Here is a 22,168-nt window from a genome sequence, read left to right as displayed (position 1 = left end):
CAAAGAACTTGGTGTCAGTCGGTCAAATGGTAGAGCAAGGGCTGCAAGTCAGATTTAATGCAAAGGGCTGCTTTGTAGAAGACTTCAATGACAAGTGCAGGTTAGTTGCAAAGGAAAGTAGAGTTGGACGTATGTTTATTCTGGATGCTGGAATTCCTACTATGAATGCTGCTATGTATGCTAAAGGAAAAGGTGTTGCTGCATATATTGAAATTTGGCACAAACGCATTGGACATGCAAATGTACAAAGGCTGAAATTAATGCAGTCCAAAGGGTTGGTTATTATAGGTTTGCCTACATTTAGAGTTGCAGAATTTCATAAGGTATGCAAAGCATGTTAGTTTGGTAAGCAGGCAAGACAACCCTTTTCACATAACACAGATGTAAGAAAAAATATCCTTGATGTTGTGTATACAGACATTTGGGGACCTACACAAAATGTATCTCTTGGAGGTAGTTCATACTTTGTCACATTCATTGATGATTGTTCTAGAAAGCTGTGGGTATATTGTATGAAGGAAAAGAGTGAAGCGTTTGAGCACTATAGAACTTTCAAGGCTACAATTGAAATAGAAACAGGCTTGAAAGTAAAGTGCTTGAGGTCAGATGGAGGAGGAGAGTATCTCTCGAATGAGTTCAGTGATTTTCTGAGGTCTCATAGGATAAAGAGACAATTCACATGCAGGTATACCCCACAGCAAAATGGGGTTGCAGAAAGGAAAAACAGGCATAGTGCAGAAGTTGCACGTGCCTCGATGGCTGAAAAGAATATTCCTAAGCATTTTTTGTGTGAGGCTATTCATACTGTTGTTCATATTATGAACAGAACTCCCACAACTACAGTTCATAGAATGACTCCTAAAGAATGCTTTACTAGCAAGAATCCTGATGTATCGCACTTGAAGGTATTTGGCTGTGCTGCATATGTTCATGTGCCAGATGAGCTACAGAAGAAGCTTGATCCAAAGGCAGAAAAATGTATCTTTATTGGATACTCTTTAGAGCAGAAAGGGTATCGTTGTTATAACCCTGTCACATGTAAGTTCAGAGTTAGCAAGGATGTCATCTTTGATGAAATGAGCAGTTGCTATGCATCTAGTGGTGATGCATTGGATGATGATGATGATCATGACACTAGTGTGTAGGCTGAAAAGAAAGAATCGCGAACTCTTAGTGGACCAGAGACATCATCTGGTAGTCCTTGGTCTGGGAGACTAAGGAGTAGCTCTACATCTTCAGGTGCATCTAGTAGCACTACAAGTAAAGACAAAGGAAAGAATAAAGTGTCATATGGCATTGATGCAGTTCTTGATGGAGACTCCAGTGGCTCAGAGAGCTTGGATGATCAGCTTGGCATTCCTTCTATCAAGACACCAGGTGTACAGAGAGCTCATAGTAATGTAAAGGTCCATTGAGTGATCCGGTGGTACGCAAATCTAGCAGGGTCAGATACCCTGTTAAAAGATTTGGTTTTGAAGGTTATGCAGCTCACCATTATGCTTATATGGTGAAACTAGTTGAGGATGTTGAGCCCACTTGTTTTGAGGATATTGTTGGTCATACTCATTGGGATGCAGCAATGGATGAGGAGATGGCTACATTAGAGGCCAATAAGACTTGGGATCTAGTATCATTGCCGAAGGGCAAGAAAGCTATTGGATGTAAGTGGGTTTATAAGATTAAGCACAATGCAGATGGTTCTATTAGTAGGTACAAAGCTAGACTGGTTGCAAAAGGCTATGCCCAGATATATGGCATAGATTATGATGAAACCTTTAGTCCAGTTTGCTAGGATGGCAACTATCAGATGTGTGATTGCTTTGGCACCAGGCTCAAGCAAGCACCTAGAGCATAGTCTGACAAGATCAGAGAGTATCTTGTCAATATTGACTTTTATGTTTCTAATGCTGATCACTCACTTTATGTGAGAAAGGGAGATGCAGGTTTGGTTGTCATAGTCATCTATGTGGATGACTTGATTATTACAGGTAATAGTGATAGTGGGATTGCTGAAGTCAATGACTTTTTGAAGAAGATGTTTGAGATGAAGGATTTAGGTGAGCTAAGGTACTTCCTTGGCATTGAGGTGATCAGATGTGATGATGGTATATGGCTGTCCCAAAGACAGTATGGCTTGGATATGTTGTCCAAGTATGGTATGGCAGCATGCAAACCACTTTCAGTCCCGTTGGAGCAAAATGTAAAGTTGAGTGCTAATGTTGGGGATGAGATAGAAGACCCTACTATGTTCAGGAGGATAGTGGGGAGTTTGATCTACATGACCATTACAATGCCAGACTTGAGCTACGCTATTGGTCTTGTGAGTCAGTTTATGCAAGTACCTAGAAAGCCACATTTGGATGCAGTCAGATGCATATTGAGATATGTGAAGTCCACATTACATTATGGACTTTTCTATGAGGTAGATACAGATGTACAGGTGTTTGGATACACATATGCAGATTAGGCTGGTAGTATGTCTGATAGAAGATCTACCAGTGGATACATGTTCTCTCTTGGTAGTACAGCAGTTGCTTGGAGCAGCAAAAAGCAATCTGCAGTTGCTTTGTCAAGTATAGAGGCTGAGTATAGAGGTGTTGTTGTTGCAGCATGTGAGGTAGTATGGCTACAAAAGTTATTGGCTGATTTAGATGTGCAGGTGGAAGGTCCAGTTGTCATTTATTGTGACAACATGAGCAGTATACAGTTGGCTAGGAACTCTGAGTTCCATGCCAGGACAAAACATATTGAGGTACACTACCACTTTATGAGAGAGAAGGTACTAGCAGGTGAGATTGACTTGATGTATGTCAGCACACAAGATCAGATAGCTAACATCTTCACGAAGGCATTGGGTACAAAGAAGCTTCAAAAGTTTCGAAGCTTACTTGGAGTTGCAGAGATGCAGTTGAGCTTGATGAGGGGGAGTGTTGAGATGACAAGCTCAACACATGCGGACATTAATGATGGACCACCTAGTTAGATGGATCCACACGTCTACACTTAGCACGCCGGTGGTCATTATGACTCTCACATGGCCACTAACTCATTACTTATTATATTCAGGTTGTTACACCTATTTACAGCTGGCATAGTTATAGCGCCAGTCGACTAGTGTAGTCGGTTATGCATTGTTTAACTTAGTAGGCCATTTTTCTTTATGTTGTATCTTATCTATACTTTGTGTACATTGTAAAGTGTGTGAAAGAAGAAGAAGAAACCAATAAGAAAACGTTTGGCCTCCATCTCTCTTATTGTCTCTTGAGTGAGCTTCTCCTTGTGCATTCTGCGTGTGTTCGGCGCAGCATCTTGAGCAAGTCCTCCCACCACGCGATTCTTGACAGTGGGCAGGTCATCCTCATCATTGTGCCAATCTTCAATGACATACATGCTATGAACCTTGACCTCGGCTATCTTATACGGGCATTTGGAGGCATGATCAGTAGTGTACTTATCTCCACATTTAAAGCATAACCCTTTTTCCTTTCATTCCTTAGGCTCAGAAGTGGCTAAATTTGAGAGATTAAGATCAGATTGATATACCACTTCAATGCTTGGGGAGACTGTTGAAGCATAGCTCATCATGATGCATGTTTGCTCTATTAATCAAGTCCAAATTGGTTGGGGTATTCATGGAAGAAGACTTCAGCATTCGAATGCTCCCAATGATGATGATGGCTCGTGTGATTGTTTCCAAGCTTGAGCTTCAAGGAATGAAAGCTTCAAGTGAAGCTTTCATGGCTGCCCAAAAAACTCCCATGCATGATGAGCTCCATGTCTTCAATCCGAGTAAGAGAAGTCATTCACAGGCTGAAGGGCTTGTGGCCCTCAAGATCAGAGATAGCTTCATTTGAAGAATCCATGGTTGCCCAAACTGTCCCAAACCAACTGTTGTCCATCTTGGAGGTTGATTCCGGAGGGCAAAGAGTGTCAAGAAGGAGGTAAGAATGATGAGCAAGTGTCTATAGTGGCATAGGGCAGTAGGGGGCAGGCAAAGCAAGGAACAGTAGCGTAAAAGGCACCGCAAATTGCGGGATGTTCCCTAGGCCCTCTCTTGGGCTATGACCCTTCACAAGGGTATCACCCTTGGTCACGAGCAAGAAGGAAAGACCCCTGGGGCTTCAGCAGGGCACTTCCAAGGCTGCTCTTGAGAAAAGGAAGGATTCTTCTATACTGTGTGGCTATGGCAATTTGCATGGGAGGAGAGAGAAAGGGGCTGAAGCAAAAAGTAACTGAGTTTTTGTCCTCCTCTAACCCTGAGACTCCAAACTTGGCCTGGAACCCTTAAAATTTTCATGAAAAGAAGTGACGGCCTACTATTTTAACTGTTTTACCTCTAGATATATTTGAGTCTCCAACCATAGCTCCTGCTTGCTCCAAAAAGCTAAAGTTAACTGCAATCCTTCGTGTTGTACCTGTACCTATAAGCTAAGTAACTAGAGTTTTTGGGATTTGAAAAGGAAGAAAGGGGAAAGGAGAAAATGACCAAAGCATGAAGCTCTGATACCGCTTGTAATGAATGAAGCTGAGAGGGGAGAGAAGGAGAGTTGAAGAGAGAAAAAGAGCAAGAAGAAGAGAAAGGAAAACTAGAAGAGGAGAGAGAAAGATAGAAAAGAGGAGAGAAGAAAGGAGGAAGCCATGGAAGCTGGAGATGAAGGTGAAGAGTATATTCTTGATAATAACTAGTTGCCCTAATTTGGGACTCTTACACCTTATATACCCTAGGTCAGTGTGACTGGGTGTCTGACCCCTAGTCAGTGTGTATCCTACTTATTACACTTTATAGTAGAAAGGATATCATTATTATAACCCTGTCACAAGTGAGTTCAAAGTAAGCTGGATATTATTTTAAATGAGATGAGCAGTTGGTATACATCTAGTGGTAATGCACTGGATAATGATGATGATCATGATAGTTATGTATAGAAAGAAAAGAAATAATCACAAAGCCTTAGTGGACTAGAAACATCATCTGGTACTACATCTATAGTTAGCCCTTGGTCTACGCCCTTGGTCTAAGAAACTAAGTAGCTCCACATCTTCAGGTGCATCTATAAGTGTTGCAAGTAAAGACAAAGAGAAGAATAAGTATCGGATGGTAATGATGCATCTACTAGGCATTTGGGGTTTGATGGAGATTCCAGCAATTCAGAGAGTTGGCATAATGAGCTTGGTATTCCTTCACTCAAGACACCATGTGTATAGAGGGCACATGGTAATGTAAAGACTCCACTAAGTGATCCAATGTTACGCAAGTCTAGCAAGGTCAAATACCCTATTAAAAGATTTGGTTTTGAGGATTATGCGACTCACCGTTATGTTTATATGGTAAAGATGGTTGAGGATGTTAAGCCCACTTGCTTAGAGGATGCTATTAGTCATTACTTATTGGGATGTAGCAATGGATGAGGAGATGGCTACATTAGAAGCCAATAAGGCTTGGGATCTAATACCATTTCCTAAGGGCAATAAAGCTATTGGCTGTAAGTAGGTCTACAAAATTAAGCATAATACAGATGGCTCTATTAGTAGATATAAGTCTAGGTTGACTACAAAAGGCTATGCTCAAACATATGGCATAGATTATGAAGAGACGTTCAATCCAATTGCTAGAAATGACAACTATTAGATGTGTGATTGCTTTGGTAGAATCCAAAGATTGGAGGTTGTAGCAAACGAATGTCAAGAATGCCTTCTTGCATGGTGAATTGTAAGAAGAGGTGTATATGGAGCATCCATCAGGTTATGAAGATTTAAAGTGTCCCATATATGTATGAAAATTAAAGAATGTCCTCTATGGGCTAAAGTAAGCACCTAGAGCATGGTCTGACAAGATTACATAGTATCTAGTCAACATTAGCTTTTACGTTTCTAATGTTGATCACTCACTTTATGCGAGAAAGGGAGATGCAAGCTTGGTCATCATAGTTATCTATGTGAATGACTTGATTATTACATGTAACAAGGATAGTGAGTTGTTGAAGTCAAGGAACTTTTAAAGAAGAAGCTTGAAATGAAATATTTAAGTGAGTTGAGGTACTTTCTTGGTATTGAGATGATCAGATGTGATGATGGTATAGGGTTGTCCTAAAGTTAGTATGACTTGGATATGTTGTCCAAGTATAGTACAACAACATATAAGCCTCTTTGAATACCATTGGAGCCAAATGTGAAGTTGAGTACTGATATTGGGGATGAGATAGAAGATCCTACTATGTTCAATAGGATAGTAGGGAGTCTCATTTACATGACTATCACAAGGCCAGACTTGAGTTGTGTTGTTGGCCCGTCAATTAGTTTATGCATATGCTTTGAAAGCCTCATTTGGATGTAGTTAGATGCATATTGAGGTATGTGAAGTTCAATTTCCATTTTGGATTTTTTTATGGGACCGATAAGGATATACATGTGTTTGGATGCACAAATATAGATTGGATTGGTAGCATGTCTAACAGAAGATCTACCAGCAAATTCATGTTTTTCCTTAGTAGCATAGCAGTTACGTGGAGTAGTAAAAAGCAACCTACAATTGCTTTATCGAGTACAAAGGGTAAGTATAGAGGTATTGATATGGTAGCATGTGAGGTGGTATGACTACAAAAGTAATTAGATGATTTGGATATGCAGGGAGATGGTCCAGTTGTCATTCACTGTCACAACATGAGCAACATATAGTTAGCTAGGAACCCAATGTTCCATGCTAGGAAAAACACATTGAGGTGCGTTCCCCCTCTATAAAAGAGAAGGTACTTGCAGGAGAGGTTGACTTGATATATATCAATACACAAGATCAAATAGCTGGCATTTTCACAAAGGTGACAAGCTTTGAATTTTTCAAAGCTTACTTGGAGTTACAGAGATACAGTTGAGCTTGAGGGGGAGTATTGAGATGGCAAGCTCAACATGTGCTGACATTAATGATGGACTACCTGGCTAGATGGGTCCATACGTCTACACTTAGCATATCAATAGTCATTGTGATCCTCACATGGCCACTGACTTATCACTTATTTTATTTAGTTTATTGCACCTACCTACAATTGGTATAGTTATAGCGCCAGTCGATTAGTATAGTCAATTATGCACTATTTGACTTAGTAGGCCACTTTTCTTTATGTTATATTTTATGTATACTTTGTGTACATTGTATTGTGTGAAAGAAGAAGAAGAAACCAACAAGAAAAAGTTTTGGTCTCTATATCTCTTTTTGTATTCTTGAGTGAGCTTCCTCTTGTGTGTATGGTGTATGTTTGGCGCAACAATTGAAGCAAGTCTCCCCACCACACGAGTTCTGGCACTCTTTGCCTTCATCCAACTAATTGATATTTTATATGCTATGTCATAGGTTAGGCATAATTGTTTATGGTATTTTTGAATCTTAACATTGCCTAATGAATTTCATAACTTCTCATCAATTTTCTCAATAGTTACTTCTTATCTAAAGGGAAGCTTCATTGTGCATATATAATTGACATGTAACTTCAATAGCTTGTCAAATATGTGCATGAGGCAATCCAAAGTGCAAAAATTGACATTATCAATGCCGATTGGAAATGTCTTTCCAATTTGTATCAAGACGTGATCTATTTGGTGACACATTCTATTGTAGGCAAGTGCTTCTCCATTTTGAGTGACATGATCTAATGTCTTAGAACAGTTGTTTACTTTCATCTAAAATGGACAAGGAAGTGATGCTAATGTTGTAGTGTCACAATTAAATATACACTCAAGTGTCTTAAGATCACCGCCCAAGTGCCAATTGACATGGAATTCTCTGACTACTTCCATCTAGAGCTTCTCACCACCTACTTGCCTCGAAATTATAGCCAAATATGGAGTTCATTGGAAGATCCAAGAGCAAGCATAGTGGGTCTTCTTGGACACTCTAGCTACTGCTAGCCATCAAATTTCCTTTTTTGACTACAAACTAAATGAAGAGATAAACATGCTATCTTTTGCATAGACCATTACATAGTTCATCAATGTAAGACCCACTCTCTCCAACTTGCATCTCTTCATGATTTGGTATTCTTCAAGCTTAATAACAAACCCCAAAGCTGAAATAGCACATGGCAAGTATAGCTAGCACAGACTTACTAAAAATAAGTGTATCATATTAAATTGTTAATGTTATATTACAACAAGTTAATACCTTCTGAGCATTGCATCTTATAGTAATGAGCCATGGTGCATTGCAACTTAACCAAGTCAATAAAAGCATTGCATCTTGTAGAAATGATCCATTGTACATCACAACTGAACCAAGTCAATAAAAGTATTATTAAACTCATCCTATTCATGATAAATTATCTTTTTGGCTTTAGTTCCTTCCACTTCCAATTTTTCTCTTATTTTAAAACTTGTCCTATTGAATTAGCAAATGGATATATTGCACGCTCATCTTATAGCTCTAAGTTCAAATGAAAATGTAAAATCTTATTAGTTATTTTACTATGAGCCAATGTGTTCACTATCATACTATATATGGCCTCATAGCCTTATCACCTAACCTCACTTGTAATATTTGTGTTTCAAAAATGCCTTTAGAAGCTTGAACTATTGAGCCTCACCTTGGCCTTCACAACATCATCAAAAAAGTTCCTAAAAAAGAAACGCAGATAGCATCAAGGGATATAGTAAATCAACATAGTCTACAAATGTGATATTACTAATCTCAATGCTTGCACATGTCTCTTTTGTGCTTCACCGCTCATTGATAGCAATAACAATGGTCGTAGTCAACGTTTTCTTTCCTTGTAGCCCATGAGAGTTTGTTATGTATTTGTAACTTTGCTTCTAGAATGTCCTTATCTTTCTCCACTTGCTCAAGAGTTTCTTTCAATGATAGATTCTCCTACTCCAAAAATGATCTTTGTGCCTTCTTTGTCTTTACTTGTTCCTTGTGTTGGAGACTATCTTTGTGTTGCTTCAATTCTTCTTGTAACTTAAGCACCTTATTTTCGTGGTCATGCAAGCTTTTTTCAATCCATTCAAAGAACCTTGTGACTTCAAGAAAGATTGATGTGAGCATTATTTAACATTGATTGGTAATATTGATACATGTAAACATTATCACCTAAGCATTGGCAATAACCTAATAAACCTTGTTCATCATTCCCAATGTAAGTGAGCAACAAAGATACATAATTAAATGGAGGATTTAGGCTAGTATTGGGTTTATTCGAATACAATGAACCCTCAACCCAATGATCAATATTTTTATTTCCCATTGCATAATATTGGAAAGGTGTTGTAGCTAAGCTACACTTACTGTAAGAAGTCTTTGTCATAACATAGTCCTCATCCACACGAACATGCAAATCCACTTTCCTCTTACAATTGCTTATGTCCCTAAGTGATTTCATTAGGAAATGTAAGGTAAGAGAGGAACTTATATAGATTGATTTTTGTAGTGTAATATTGGTTCAAAAAGTCTACATGGCAAAATAGAGCATGAAAAATACTTTGATGAATATACAATATGATTAGGCACCTTTAGAGATTGAAAATACTAACTTTTTTAAAGAGAGGAGTTAATTTTTAGTTCCAAAATTAGCCCTTCTACATGTGTGGCACTCGTGAGAAGTAGTAGAGTACAAAGTGATTCTGTAACTATCTTTGGAGGGTCCCACGTACCATGTGTGGAATTTTAAAAAGATAATTTGATTCGGATGCATTTTAGTGCATAAAAATGGATATTTAAACTTACAAAATGATGGGTACCTTTTGAGATAAAGAAATCCTTTCTTTATGTAAAAATAACACATTAATTTTGGGGGGTGGATCAATCTAGCTTTGCTTGTGTGGCACTTTTAGAAGAGTGGTCGACGATCCCATCTTGGACGATGAAAAGAGTTATTACCTAGGTGAAAAGAAATTGATGTCCCTTTCTTTTGGGGTGGGATCCACCACAAAAAGCACAATAGATCCCAGGAATGTAGGGAGTCCAATGATGACCACACTCAAGGGACTAATCCAAGTTTAAGGTTTCCTAATCAATTCTTTACATTGCTCTTTTAGAGTCCATATTTTCCCTGATATTAGACGAATAGACATCTATAAAATAAATGAATTCTATCATAATTAAATCTGATAGCAAATGTGAGAAAATATCAACATTAAGGATCAAATACTTACAATTAGATCTGTGCATTAAAAGGTTTGACATGACTCTCTCTACATAAACACCTCATACTACTACCTATTTTACACTATTCTTACTTGCTCTTAGTCTAAAGTCTTTAATTATGCCCTTCCAAGTAGAGATGAATAAGCTCTTGTGCCTTTCAATTTTCTTGCATCTTACATACTACATTGTGATCCAACTACCTTTGCTAATGATTGCAGGAATTCAATTTCCATCATTTTAAAATAAATTAGACACTAATATGGATGTGATCTAAAAGCCTAGGTACCCTATTGAAGGTCCAATTTTTGTATCTATGGCTAAGAGAGAGGGAGAGATAGGAACAAGCCAAACTAGGAGGGAAAAATATTAAAGTTTGGCGTGCCAAGCTTTTCTGAGATTTGTAGTTAGCATCAATCATGATTATCATGCAATTAATGTAAAGTGAACAAGACCCTATGCCATTAATATAAGGGTGTGAGCTGGTTCTAGTTGGGGATCTTTCAAGCTTAGCAAAGTGAAAGTACGAAGTATTGTTGCATAATGCTCAAGAGGGAAATGACACTTCCTCTTCCTTGATACAAACATGCAGCTGGTTCTAGTTGGGGATCTTTCAAGCTTAGCAGAGTGAAAATACGAAGTATTGTTGCATAATGCTCAAGAGGGAAATGACACTTCCTCTTCCTTGATACAAACATGCTTAGATGTCTAAAGGTTGCTTAATGACGCAATAGAAATCTCACCCAAGGTATTGCTTGCTAACAATAGATTGGCACAATAACTTTTATGATCAATATACTAAGCACTATGAGATGTTTCCAACTAAGTATGGTTGTTACCCCATTGATCTCAACATTGTATATATACTACTATTTTGAAATACATGCTAACATAGTTTTGTGATTGCAATAAAAGTGTATGTTGCTCAGTTGATTTTTGTCACATGTATTTGCATTTATGGATACCTTATGTCACACATGCATGCAATTGAGGTCAATCGCCATTTTTCAAGAGGGATATGCCACACGAAAGTGAATTTTTAATATTTTAATTTGCATGTGAGAATAAATTTATTGTCATAAATTTTACATATGAATATCCCTACCTTGTTGGGCATTTTGGACATAAAATATGTTGTGATGACTTAGGCAAGTCCATCACAAAGATTAAATTGAAAAAGAGCTAAGCATCAATTAATTATTTGATGTATAAGTTTTAAGTGCACATTTAAGATTTTGGGATATTGTGTCTTGGTGCCAAAAGTTTCATTAAAATATTAAATTTAGGCCCTCAACATTCCAATTTAATATTGTTATGTGAAAGTATCCTTTTGGAAAGGATAATAACTTTTTGTAAAATCTAAGAGAAATGGGGGAAAGCTAATGCACAAGTTTCTAATCCATGATGAGACCATTTTGTTGGCCCTAGCAATGAGAAAAGGATCACATGCATGGGAGCCATCATGGTAGCTACGAAAGTAGCTGTGGCTTCATAGATAGCACCATGGGGAAAATTTGTCTTCCCAAATTTTGCAAGCAAGCAAGGAAAGATTGATTCTCTTTAGTGATGGCTCTAAGACCTCTCTCTATTTCTCACCAATGAGATTACAAAGCCATGCTATGATCTCCTTTTCTAGACATGGTTCAAGGCTAGCATTATGCAAGGTTGGATAGTGGCATCATGAGCTAGGAAAAGCTCTATGAAACTTTGAGCAGCCTCCTTTCATTGTCTAGGCTTCGTGCAAGCTATGGACCACTCTCTATCCACCCGAGTTAACAAAGAAGTTTGCAACAACTCATTCGAACTATGTATAGGTGCTTTTTCATGGCTTATACAAATGTTGATGCCCTTTTTATTTTTGTGAGCAAGCACTAAAGAACTAGATGTTGTTTGGAATTGTTGTAGTCTAAAAACTAGGGTTTATAGAAAAGCTACACCCAACCCAAGCCAAACAATAGATTCTTCATGTACACTTATTTACACTCCCCACAAATTATAGAAATATTGTGAGAGTTGCCAATGTTTGGGGCCAATCTATGTTTGTGTTTGAATATGAACACTATAGTTCCGCTCCCTCTTGTGTTACTAGATTTTGTTGAGATGAGGAGATACACTGGAGATTTTGCAAAACCTCTTTGTAACGTGCGATGTTGGTACAATTGAGGTAACAACTATCATGAATGCCAAGTCTTTGACCCAAAAAGAGAAAGTGGCCCCACTAATCATGCTTTGGGCCATGCGATGTGGATGATCGAAAAGGACGCTTTTCGCTTTCGGTGGTATGGCTTTGTCATGGCTCTTTGTGAGGTTGGTGGTCTTGCAGCGACTTGGGCATTGAGCACTTTCGTACAAAGACCTGTGTCGTCCTGCATCCATTTGACATTTCGTGAGAGTATATACAAGAAGCAAAGTCTCCACTAGAGATCAAAAGCTTGGATTGTGAGATACTGTGTGTGTGTGTGTGTGCGTGCAACGCGCGCATGCGCACGCGCGCGCGCGCGCGCGTGTGTGTGTGTGTGTGTGTGTTAGGAGTGGAGGTTGAGGGATATACATATGTACACACATGCATGCCTACATTGTATGTCTCTCTTAGTTAAAAGAGGCATCACCCTATAGGGGATTACACACTTCTAATTGTGCAGCTTCTCCCTCCTCAGAATTGTCACTTTGCTTGCTTGATTGCCCTCTCCTACATCAAGCAAGACCTCCACTACATGCTTTCTTAATCAAACCACTAAGCTGTTTAAACCTACCCTCTCCTTACCACTATGCTTTGGGGTAAGAAGATACAACACATCAATGATCACAAACTCCTCTATATCCAATTGAAAGTGTTCATATGGCAGAGAGCTCCCACAACATTATGCTTTGGGATAAGAAGATGCAACGCATTGATGATCAAAACCTTCTCTATGTCCAATACTACCATGGTCCCACACACATTATGCACTTCACATGGCAATTCGGCTCCTTATTCTAGAATCACGGTTTGCTCAACTCTTAACAACATTCTCGAAAATTATCCACAAAGCATATGTCTGGTCTATCCAAAGCGAAACCACTGGAAGGCTGCCTATTAATAGACAGCTGCGTCAACACACATCTAGTTCCCCACAGGGGACTTGCCAGTCAAGTGCAACCGGTAGCTGCCAATTTAAATCATATTTAGAACCTTATGTCAGCCCATCAATATCCCCTGCAACCATATGCCTATAGAAGCTCCTCTTAGTTCTCCCTCTCCTCTCACAATGACACGATTGAACGCACACTTGTTCTGCAGCTTCAGGTTTTTATTTTTTTTTTATTACTGACTTCTGGGCATTGGTGTAGGCTTGAAGGCTTCTGAATGGTCAATGGTTTGTTGCCAAATGGCTTAACAAGCGAACATTGCTATTTGATGGTGGGCTAACCAAGTAATCGAACCTCTTTATAAATGACCTTAGGGCCATTGCTATCAATAGGTACGAATCTAATAGCATTTAAATTTTGTTAAGGTTTGACCTTTTCGTTTCTTTTGCTATAAAAGTGCCTGTGGTACCAGTTCATACTTGGTTATTTGAGGCTTATGTAGAGGCACTTACAGCTGGATCTGTACAACAAAAATCTTTACTTCCACGATCATACAACTATGATTTGCTCTGCACCGATTCTTCACAGTTCCATACATTCATAGCGTCAACCACTACTACATGGACTCCTCATGCAGCTCGCCCACAATACCACCCATGCATCCAACACAGCATTCAAGTCCACATAGCAGCACCTGCCCTGCACATTACAACACATCAATTCACCCCCTAATAATCAAATTTCACCAAAAACAGCACTAGTTAGTCTCACAAAAAAGTGTATAAGCACAAAGCCGCACCACGGAAGTAAAACAGGAGTAAAAATGGGAGCTTAGGTGAGTACAAATGGGAGCTTAGAATCTTTCATGCTCTCGTTAACAGTATCACAGAAAGAGTTCTATGTATCTTGTTTTATCTTTTGGATCTGGATGTGGTTGTGGAGCTCTTATAGGATACACGTTGACTTGTGTCATACAAATTTTTATTCCGCAACATGGGTGAACAATCTTGCCTGTTCTCAACATATCCTTCAGCTCAAGCAGTTAGCAGGAATGTCATTTAGCAGAGCTCGGATCCCAGAAGCTTTAAACCACAAAGCACATGCAGCTGTGACAGTCTGGCATGTACAGTCTCAACTTCTAGACTTGCTGCCACTTAGGAGTTACATTAGAGTAGACTTGGCAATGCCCTCCCGCCGAAGGCATTTCCAACTGATTATACGTCCATTTTCCAAATCAGTGCCCAATATATAACGTTCAAAATATCTGAAAGCTCAGACCAGTTTCAGGCCAGTACTACCCACCCGCCAACCGGAGGAATAATATGCCAGCAACTGTAGATTAAAAACCACAACAACTAGCACACACAACTCGTAAATACTTCAGTCACTTTCAACAAGGCAAATAACATGCCAAAGAACCGTTACAAAGTTAAAAGGAGAAGCTATACTTTAGGAGCCAGCATTCGACCTTAAGTTAGATAAAACTCATGAACCCTTCAAAACGAACTACCAAGGTCTGTAACAAAGAACCCGGAATACAGAATTGCAGCACATAAATGATCCACAATATACTTTACAGGTGGATGTTACAATGAGTCAAAATACACTACCAAAAATGAACTCTTGAACTTGTGTTTTACAGCCTGGTTGCGGACTGTTCAGAAAAAATGCAGCAGGAAAGAATCCTCATACAAAAGAACTCACACCAAAATAAGACTCAAAACTAATACAAATCATCTAAAGACTCGTTTACAAATGTGAATGTCTTCCCGCATTCTTATTGGACTGGTCCTGATCCAGAAACCTGTTTTTGTATGTCTTTCAACCTCTCTGTAAGCTCCTGAAAACTTGGGCGGAGCCTTGGATCACTGTAAGAAGCATCCAAACAACAGAGTAAAGCACAATACCTAAGCTTAAGAGACTAATACTCCTCATCTTGTTTTAACTCTGGTGTTTACCTGTTCCAGCAATCATTTATCAATGCTTCCCATTGAGGATCTAATCCTTCTGGAATTTCTAATCTGTGATTCATGAATCCCACAGCACCAACCACCTACAAAAGAGAGAGTGTTGCAGTCAAAACATTCATTCATGCAAATAATCAAACTCCGTTCCATAAACTCCCTTCATAGGCAGCTGGCTTCCATTCGTGGAAATGACTTTGGCAAGTAGGAACAAGCAGTTATATAATGGTTTATTTTTACAAGCAGTTGGCAATCTAAAAGTATGATGCAAACTATTACAGAACAAAACTCCATAAAAATGTTAGACAGATAAGACAATGAGAAACGGTGTATTGAATCCCTTGAAATGGGACACATGAGCCAGGTATTTTTATCTTTTTGCCTTAATGATACAAATTCTGCAAAAATTTGCATCATCGTCACCAAAACTACCAGCACTAAACATGTTGGTATTGACACAGCCTAACCAAAGCCAATAAATATTACCTGCATAGGGTTCAAACCAGTCCAGGGGATTCCTTGTGTAGCCAGCTCCCATAGAATAACCCCAAAACTATAAACATCTGACCTGAGCAGATAATAAATTTTCAGTCAACTTGTTTCTATTATTTTTGAAAAAGGTTTGCATTTTGTGAGTTACAAGTCTTACTTTTCATTAGATGGTTCATTGCGCAGAACCTCAGGAGCCATCCACTGTGGCTGCACAAAGGTAACACACACACCTCAGCTTTTCCTGGCACTGAGAATGGTAGGGCTGCAAAAATATCTTGGCACAACAAAGACAACAAAAATCGAATGTTTCAAAAAAACTCTTGTGCCTGATTTTACCGTGCCTCTCCCAGACGTTGTCCTTAGAAAGGTTGCATGTTTCAACCTTGAAAGGCCAAAGTCTCCAACCTAAAATAAGGAAGCAGAATATCCATTCCCATAAACGAACATTCTCATAAAGGCTGATATATGCACATATGCATGGCCTTAACCCATAAGCAAATACTCTCACAAAGGCCAGTGTATGCATGGCATTAACAAACAGTGCCCTGGCTCATTAGGCTTGGATAGTGGATTCCAATACCGTAAGTAGAATTAAGCTACCATGGTTGATATAAGCATCAACTTAAAAGAAACATAGCATGTACATTTCAAATCCTCTGGAATCACTTTAGAAGTAGAATGACTTACTTTAACAGTCCAGTTCTTGTCTACTAAAAGATTTGAAGACTTCAGATCCCTATGCACAATTGGGGGATTCAAGTGATGAAGATAATTCATGCCACGAGCCTACACAATAAGAAATCACACTTGGAAACTAAGCATCATACACAACTTATATAATAGAAAGAGACTAATCAAACACAAAATTCATGTTAAGACAAGATCCAGCCTCTGTTCTAAACATGCTAGTACTCCTCACAAGGTAAGCTACATACAATGTCTAAAGCCATCCGTGTTCTCCGCTTCCAGTCCAACCCTTGGGTGCTCCTATGTAATAATCGAAACAGACTTCCCCTGCAGTGGAACATCATATAATTGGCAACATGTCGAACTCATAATTTGTCTATGCAATTTCCTCATCCATTAGCAAACCCAGACACTCATTGTTTAAGCAGAAGGCTGAAGCACCGTGGAAGAAACTCTGTCACAATCGATAGATGTTCAGGGGAGGTAACAGCAGCCATAAAAAGCACAACATTGGGATGCCTCAATCTCTTCATAATAGCAACCTGCCGCAGCATAAAAGTTCGAAGCTGGTTAATTTAGAAACATACAGCCAGCTGCCAGACTATGGCCAAAACCAGGGGATAGAAAACATGAAACATTTTTGGATTTTCAATACTCAATAGTAACAGCACCTTATACTTGATTAAATCAGCTGTTACCACATTGTCTTTTTTAAGACTTAATGCTTGCATTACAATTATGCATATATAACACCTCTTATACAATATAGCAGCCAAGATTTTAACATCGGTCCTTCACAACCAATAAAGATTGTATACCTCTTTTCTAAAATCCTCCAAAAGGTCTAATGAATACTCTTGCTCAGTGAAGACTTTGATGGCCACATCCTGTCGATCAAAGTTCCCAAAATAATACTGAGTGCAAAGTTCAGAAAAAAGCCAAGTAAGAGAAGAAAACGAGACTTGATTTCAGTGGAGAAGGAAGAGGTTCCTTACTGAGCCAACCCAATAACCATGATACACTGTTCCACATGACCCTGTAAGAAACACGGCACTATAGTCAATTGATTTCGTTGATGCAAAGTTCTTGTGGCACACTCGATTTAAAATTACTTGCCACACCTTTTCTTTTCAGAAGCATATTGTCTTTGAGAAGCACACAAATTTTTTTAATATGATTTTAACCTCAACCATGTGGCTGTGCATAATAGCTACAACAGAATAGTTTTGATATAGTGTGATCTATAATTCTGACAAGGTGGTCTAAAGAAAATTTAGTTGTCTACTTCCTTGCAATAAAAAAGAGGCAAAACTTGCCAGCCATAAGAAGATTAGTTAGTAAATCACCTTCACAATTTGCATATCATTCATTACAGTGCAATAGTTTCATGTGTTAGATCTGTATTCCCTCTCAAACAACACACAAAAAATACCAAGGAAAGTAAATTAATTCATTGATACATTATGACCCTATGAGCTATGCAAAGCTCTAAAACCATGTGAGGATACACCAAGACATGACCATGGACTAACACAATGAACTCAGACAAGAATGCAAATGAAGAAAAGGAGAATCGATGAATGCAAGAACCTCAACAAATAAACTGATGTTGCATGTGATGTGACAGATGCAAAAGGAGTGGAAGGCTGTCCAATAGCCACTCATGGAAACAGGCGCAAAGAGAGAGAGAGAGAGAGAGAGAGAGAGAGAGAGAGAGAGATGTTCTCCATGATAGATTTGGAGTGCAAGCAAGCCACCAAGCTCAATCACTCTAAGCAGTCCAAATCCATCCAGCTAATCCTGAGGCTGTTAGGCAGTACTGATGATGGCAGTAGCAGTGGAAATGCAGCTGTCTGGGGGCAATCAAAGGAGCAGTGGCTGCATCAAAGGCTATACAACAGGGGCAGCCAGTAAATGCAGTGGCTAAAGGGCAATCAGATGCCAGACACTGTCAGAGTGCAGCATATGTGGAAGCATATGACCGGTGTTGGGGGGTTCGAAAGGTCTAGGCCTAAATCCATTGGGGATCAAGGAAAAGAGAAGACTGATGGAAGAAAGAAATACTGGAACAAGCTCAAATTGAAGCGAACAGAATTGATCGACAAGCCAACGTGGGCAGAATTGCGAACATCCTCTATGACTAGCCAAAAATGCTGCTTTTTTGCAAACACACCACTTTTTTAATATTTTTCAGCTTGGAAGACTTGCACCTCTCAAAATAAATCCTGGCAACTCTGTTAACAGTCTCTAACACTTAATTTTGGTCACTTACATGTCCAGCATATGAACTGGTACTTTACACTATGTCATTCACTGACTTACTCTTGACAGGTCACAAAAATCACTAAATAACTCATCCCAGAGACACACTGAAATCCTGTAACATTGAAAAACCTATTTGTTTTCATGAATCTGCAATAGACAAATGCTGAAATGAAGGAGGCAGATGTATACACAGGCTGTCGAATGTATCTCAGCAAGCCAATCTCTCTAACCGCCTGAAAAGACAAATAATGACTAAGGCAAGCTGCCTATAAATAAGCATTAAAAATAATAATTAAATAATCAAGTCAACCAGTAAAAACTGGCTGCCACAAGGCAACCTGCACAGTGTCCTCATCAGTCCACATAATCCATCAAAACAACCTCCAAGGGTGCTTGGCTGTACATGACACCTTGCTGAGAATCGCATCTCTATGCTACTTGCTACAAATGCAAGACACACACAGCAGGTAGCTCACCCCAATCTCTGGCAATCCACGCACAAGCTAACCATGAGTCACCTTCTGAAGGTACTCGTAGTTGAGGTGACCAAACCGAGCATGCCATAGCTCAATCAGAGTTTGAGAAGAGAGAAGAAGAAAAGTAAAGGCTAATGAAGTCTACATCTTGTAGACTCCATTTTCCTCATGACCTGCGTAAAGAACCTATCGAGAATCTCCATCAAGAACTCGAAAAGAGTCCTTATCAAACTCAACCATGAGACCAAGAGCACAAATCTTGCTCACTAAAAGATGATATCCCAAACCCAGTACATAGAGAACTTCTAATGTGTGGGAACCACCTTGCCCGTCCAAAATCAACTGTATATCCCCTTTGCCTTTGATAGAGGCCGAAGAGCTATCACCTATGAGAATTTGCCCATGCAACGCATACAGGCAATACTATCTGTAGAAGGAGTCACGAGGCAAGAAGCACCACTATCCACAATCCACTCACGAGGCTGAGCAGCCATCATTGATGCATCAAATAGTGTCAAAGGAGCATCCTCAATCACCTCCAAATGGAAGAAGGCAACTAATAAAGGAGCAGCAACTGCTCGAGTCCTTTGTAGATTTCTCCTTCCTGGTGTCATCCTTTATCCTTGTCAAAGCAATTCTTTTCCCAATGACCTATCTTGCCACAAATGTGACAAGTAGACTCCTTGGATTTCTCTTCCTTGGTCTTCTTGTCCTTCTTGTTGTTGTTATTTTTCCCCTTCTATTGAGAAGACATTAACGCCTTCGACTTAGGAGCATTTTGACCTTTGAGTTGTTCCGCATGGTCCATGACCCACTGAAACCAACTCCTCCCACTTAAGGGTGTCTGTCTGCCCTAAAGCAATCAAGGTGGAATAGAAAGCACTAAATTGGGGCGGTAATTGCGAAAGAAGAGTTATCACCATGTCCTCCGAGCTAATCACCTTCCATGCGTTCTAGAGTTGCATCTGCAATTACCAAAGCTTATTAACACGCTCCCACATGGAAGCGGACTTGGATGGATTCATTGTTCACATTTGTACCTCCAGAGACACCCGTTTCATAACCATACTCCAATTCTATAGCTGGTCTAATTCCAGCCATATCTCCCAAGCAACTGGGAAATGCTCGATATGAGTTGTAATGGTCAGAGTGCAAGAGAGAGAGGAAAGAGCAAATGTGTGCATTCAATGTATCCCAATGTGCATGTACCTTCATTAACTCAACTTTCTCATTTGTAGAAAGCTTAGAGGCATCACAAGTTGTAAGATGGTCTATAGCCTCGATCACGAGCTCCGCCAAATCATAGGACTCCGAATGGCAAGCATCATTACTTGCCAAATGCATTAATTCTCTCCATCCAACTTCTAATTGGAAGGAAGATCCGGTAACACAAGGACCTTGTAGGAACCGATTAGGCACGGAGATCAAGGCAGAGAGCCGTTACTTGCTGTGAGAGACAAAGAAGTGCGAGAGAGCAGAGTAGAGAGTGAGCACGTTTCTTTTGGTACAATGACGAGTGTACCTTTAGGTTTATATATATATATATATATATATATATATATATATATATATATATATATATATATGAAAGTACAATGTGCTAAGGGTGTGTTCACACCCGTGCACATATAAAAGGCATGATGGCCCTTTATTCCTGACAACCTCCCACCTAAAGACAATATGCCTTAAGAGGAGAAAAGAATCAGCTATATCTAGGTATGTACAAATCTGAAATAAATATATCTATCCAACTCCTATCATCTGTCGGCAATGAGCAAACCGCTCTGCTGGAAGACCCTTCATGAGAAGGTCTGCAGGGTTATCATCTGTACGCACTTTGACAAGCTCAATGCTCTTGCTGTCAAGTACATCTCTAATGAAGTGGTACTTCACCTGTATGTGCTTTGTCTTTGCATGAAAGACAGGATTTCGTGCTAGCATGATAGCACTCTGACTATCACAATGGAGAGCAGGTAACTCTGAGATGCCAAGCTCTCCCACCAGACGTAAAAGCCATAAAGCCTCCTTGCATGCCTCAGTGGCAGCCACATACTCTGCCTCTGTAGTAGACAATGCAACATACTTTTGTAGCCTGGAGATCCAAGAGACTGTGTGACATTAATGTGACATTAAATCAAGGGAAACATGCATGAGGATGACCGTCCAGGGTCTTGGGGGCCCGAACGGGGTTTAGGGGAGCCTAGAACCAAAGAGAGTCCAAGAATAGTAGGACTCACCAAGGTTTGACGGCTGGCAATCAAATCACGAAGGGGTCGGGCCAGCAATAAACTAGGCAAGGCTGGGAGGTGAAACGATCGCTCGTGCTCATCAGAATGGAATGACTTTTTCTCTGTTCTAGATTGTCTTCTCAAGAGCCTCCTGTCAAGGTCGTGGCTTGCGTGGTCTTACATTGGTATCAGAGCCATTCGTGAAGTTCCTTTCAAGCGTGCCAGGTGAATCGACGGATACGTCTGAGGCTAGGCGAAATGACGGATACGTCACCCGTCATATGTTAGTACTGGCCGAAAAGGGAGACACCGTGAAAGCGTAATGGGCCGTGAGGGAAAGTGAAAGGCGTGAGACGTGCCACGTCACGTAAGTGTGACACGTTGCGGGCAGAGGAAAGACGTAAGGCGAAGCATCAGACGGTGGTCAACTGAGGCGAAACGTGAAAAGGCACCAGAAATGTGAGGCAACTGCTGTGCACCAGAAACGTGAGACGACTGCTGTGGGACGGACAGAAAAACGTCATGGGACGGACAGAAAAACGTCAGATGATACACGATTGAAGTCAGGAAACTCATTTCCAGCATGACTGCTTCACTGCTTTAGTCCGGGAAGGCAAAATTTGTTCCTTACTCTTCGGGTTTATTTACAAAACCAGCAACAGTAGCCTGCCATTAAAACCAGGGAAGTACTTTACTTTGTATGCAAATTTCTTATCTTTGCTTTCCAATTCCAGTGTATTAATGGCAGAAAAAGGGAAAGAGAGAGTAATGGAAGGTTTTAGTTCTGGGGACCACCTTATGGTCGATCCCCATGAACCAGAGATGCAAGAAGAACAGTGGGAAGAATTTTTTGCTACACGA

General features: G+C 39.8%; 1 protein-coding gene across 2 annotated transcripts in view; it reads right to left on the bottom strand.

The window, feature by feature from the left end:
• Positions 1 to 14,752: 14,752 nt before the first annotated feature.
• The window catches only part of LOC148034412 (uncharacterized), a 28,463-nt gene continuing 21,047 nt past the window's right edge, over positions 14,753 to 22,168 (bottom strand). For both annotated transcript variants that reach the window (XM_087679358.1, XM_087679357.1), the window contains 10 exons: positions 17,334 to 17,374; positions 17,157 to 17,225; positions 16,780 to 16,880; positions 16,587 to 16,665; positions 16,339 to 16,437; positions 15,988 to 16,056; positions 15,809 to 15,858; positions 15,646 to 15,727; positions 15,154 to 15,248; positions 14,753 to 15,063 (listed from right to left, as the gene is read on the bottom strand). In XM_087679358.1, the coding sequence (XP_087535484.1) occupies positions 14,973 to 15,063; positions 15,154 to 15,248; positions 15,646 to 15,727; positions 15,809 to 15,858; positions 15,988 to 16,056; positions 16,339 to 16,437; positions 16,587 to 16,665; positions 16,780 to 16,880; positions 17,157 to 17,225; positions 17,334 to 17,374 (776 nt within the window). In that variant the 3' untranslated portion in view covers positions 14,753 to 14,972. The remainder of the gene's footprint in view (positions 15,064 to 15,153; positions 15,249 to 15,645; positions 15,728 to 15,808; positions 15,859 to 15,987; positions 16,057 to 16,338; positions 16,438 to 16,586; positions 16,666 to 16,779; positions 16,881 to 17,156; positions 17,226 to 17,333; positions 17,375 to 22,168) is intronic.

The sequence above is a fragment of the Lygodium microphyllum genome, chromosome 6, assembly GCF_053477565.2.
Source record: "Lygodium microphyllum isolate KBCC chromosome 6, Lygodium_microphyllum_v1.1.10, whole genome shotgun sequence".
In the NCBI taxonomy this organism is placed as follows: domain Eukaryota; kingdom Viridiplantae; phylum Streptophyta; class Polypodiopsida; order Schizaeales; family Lygodiaceae; genus Lygodium; species Lygodium microphyllum.
This window is presented reverse-complemented; position numbering and strand designations above follow the sequence as displayed.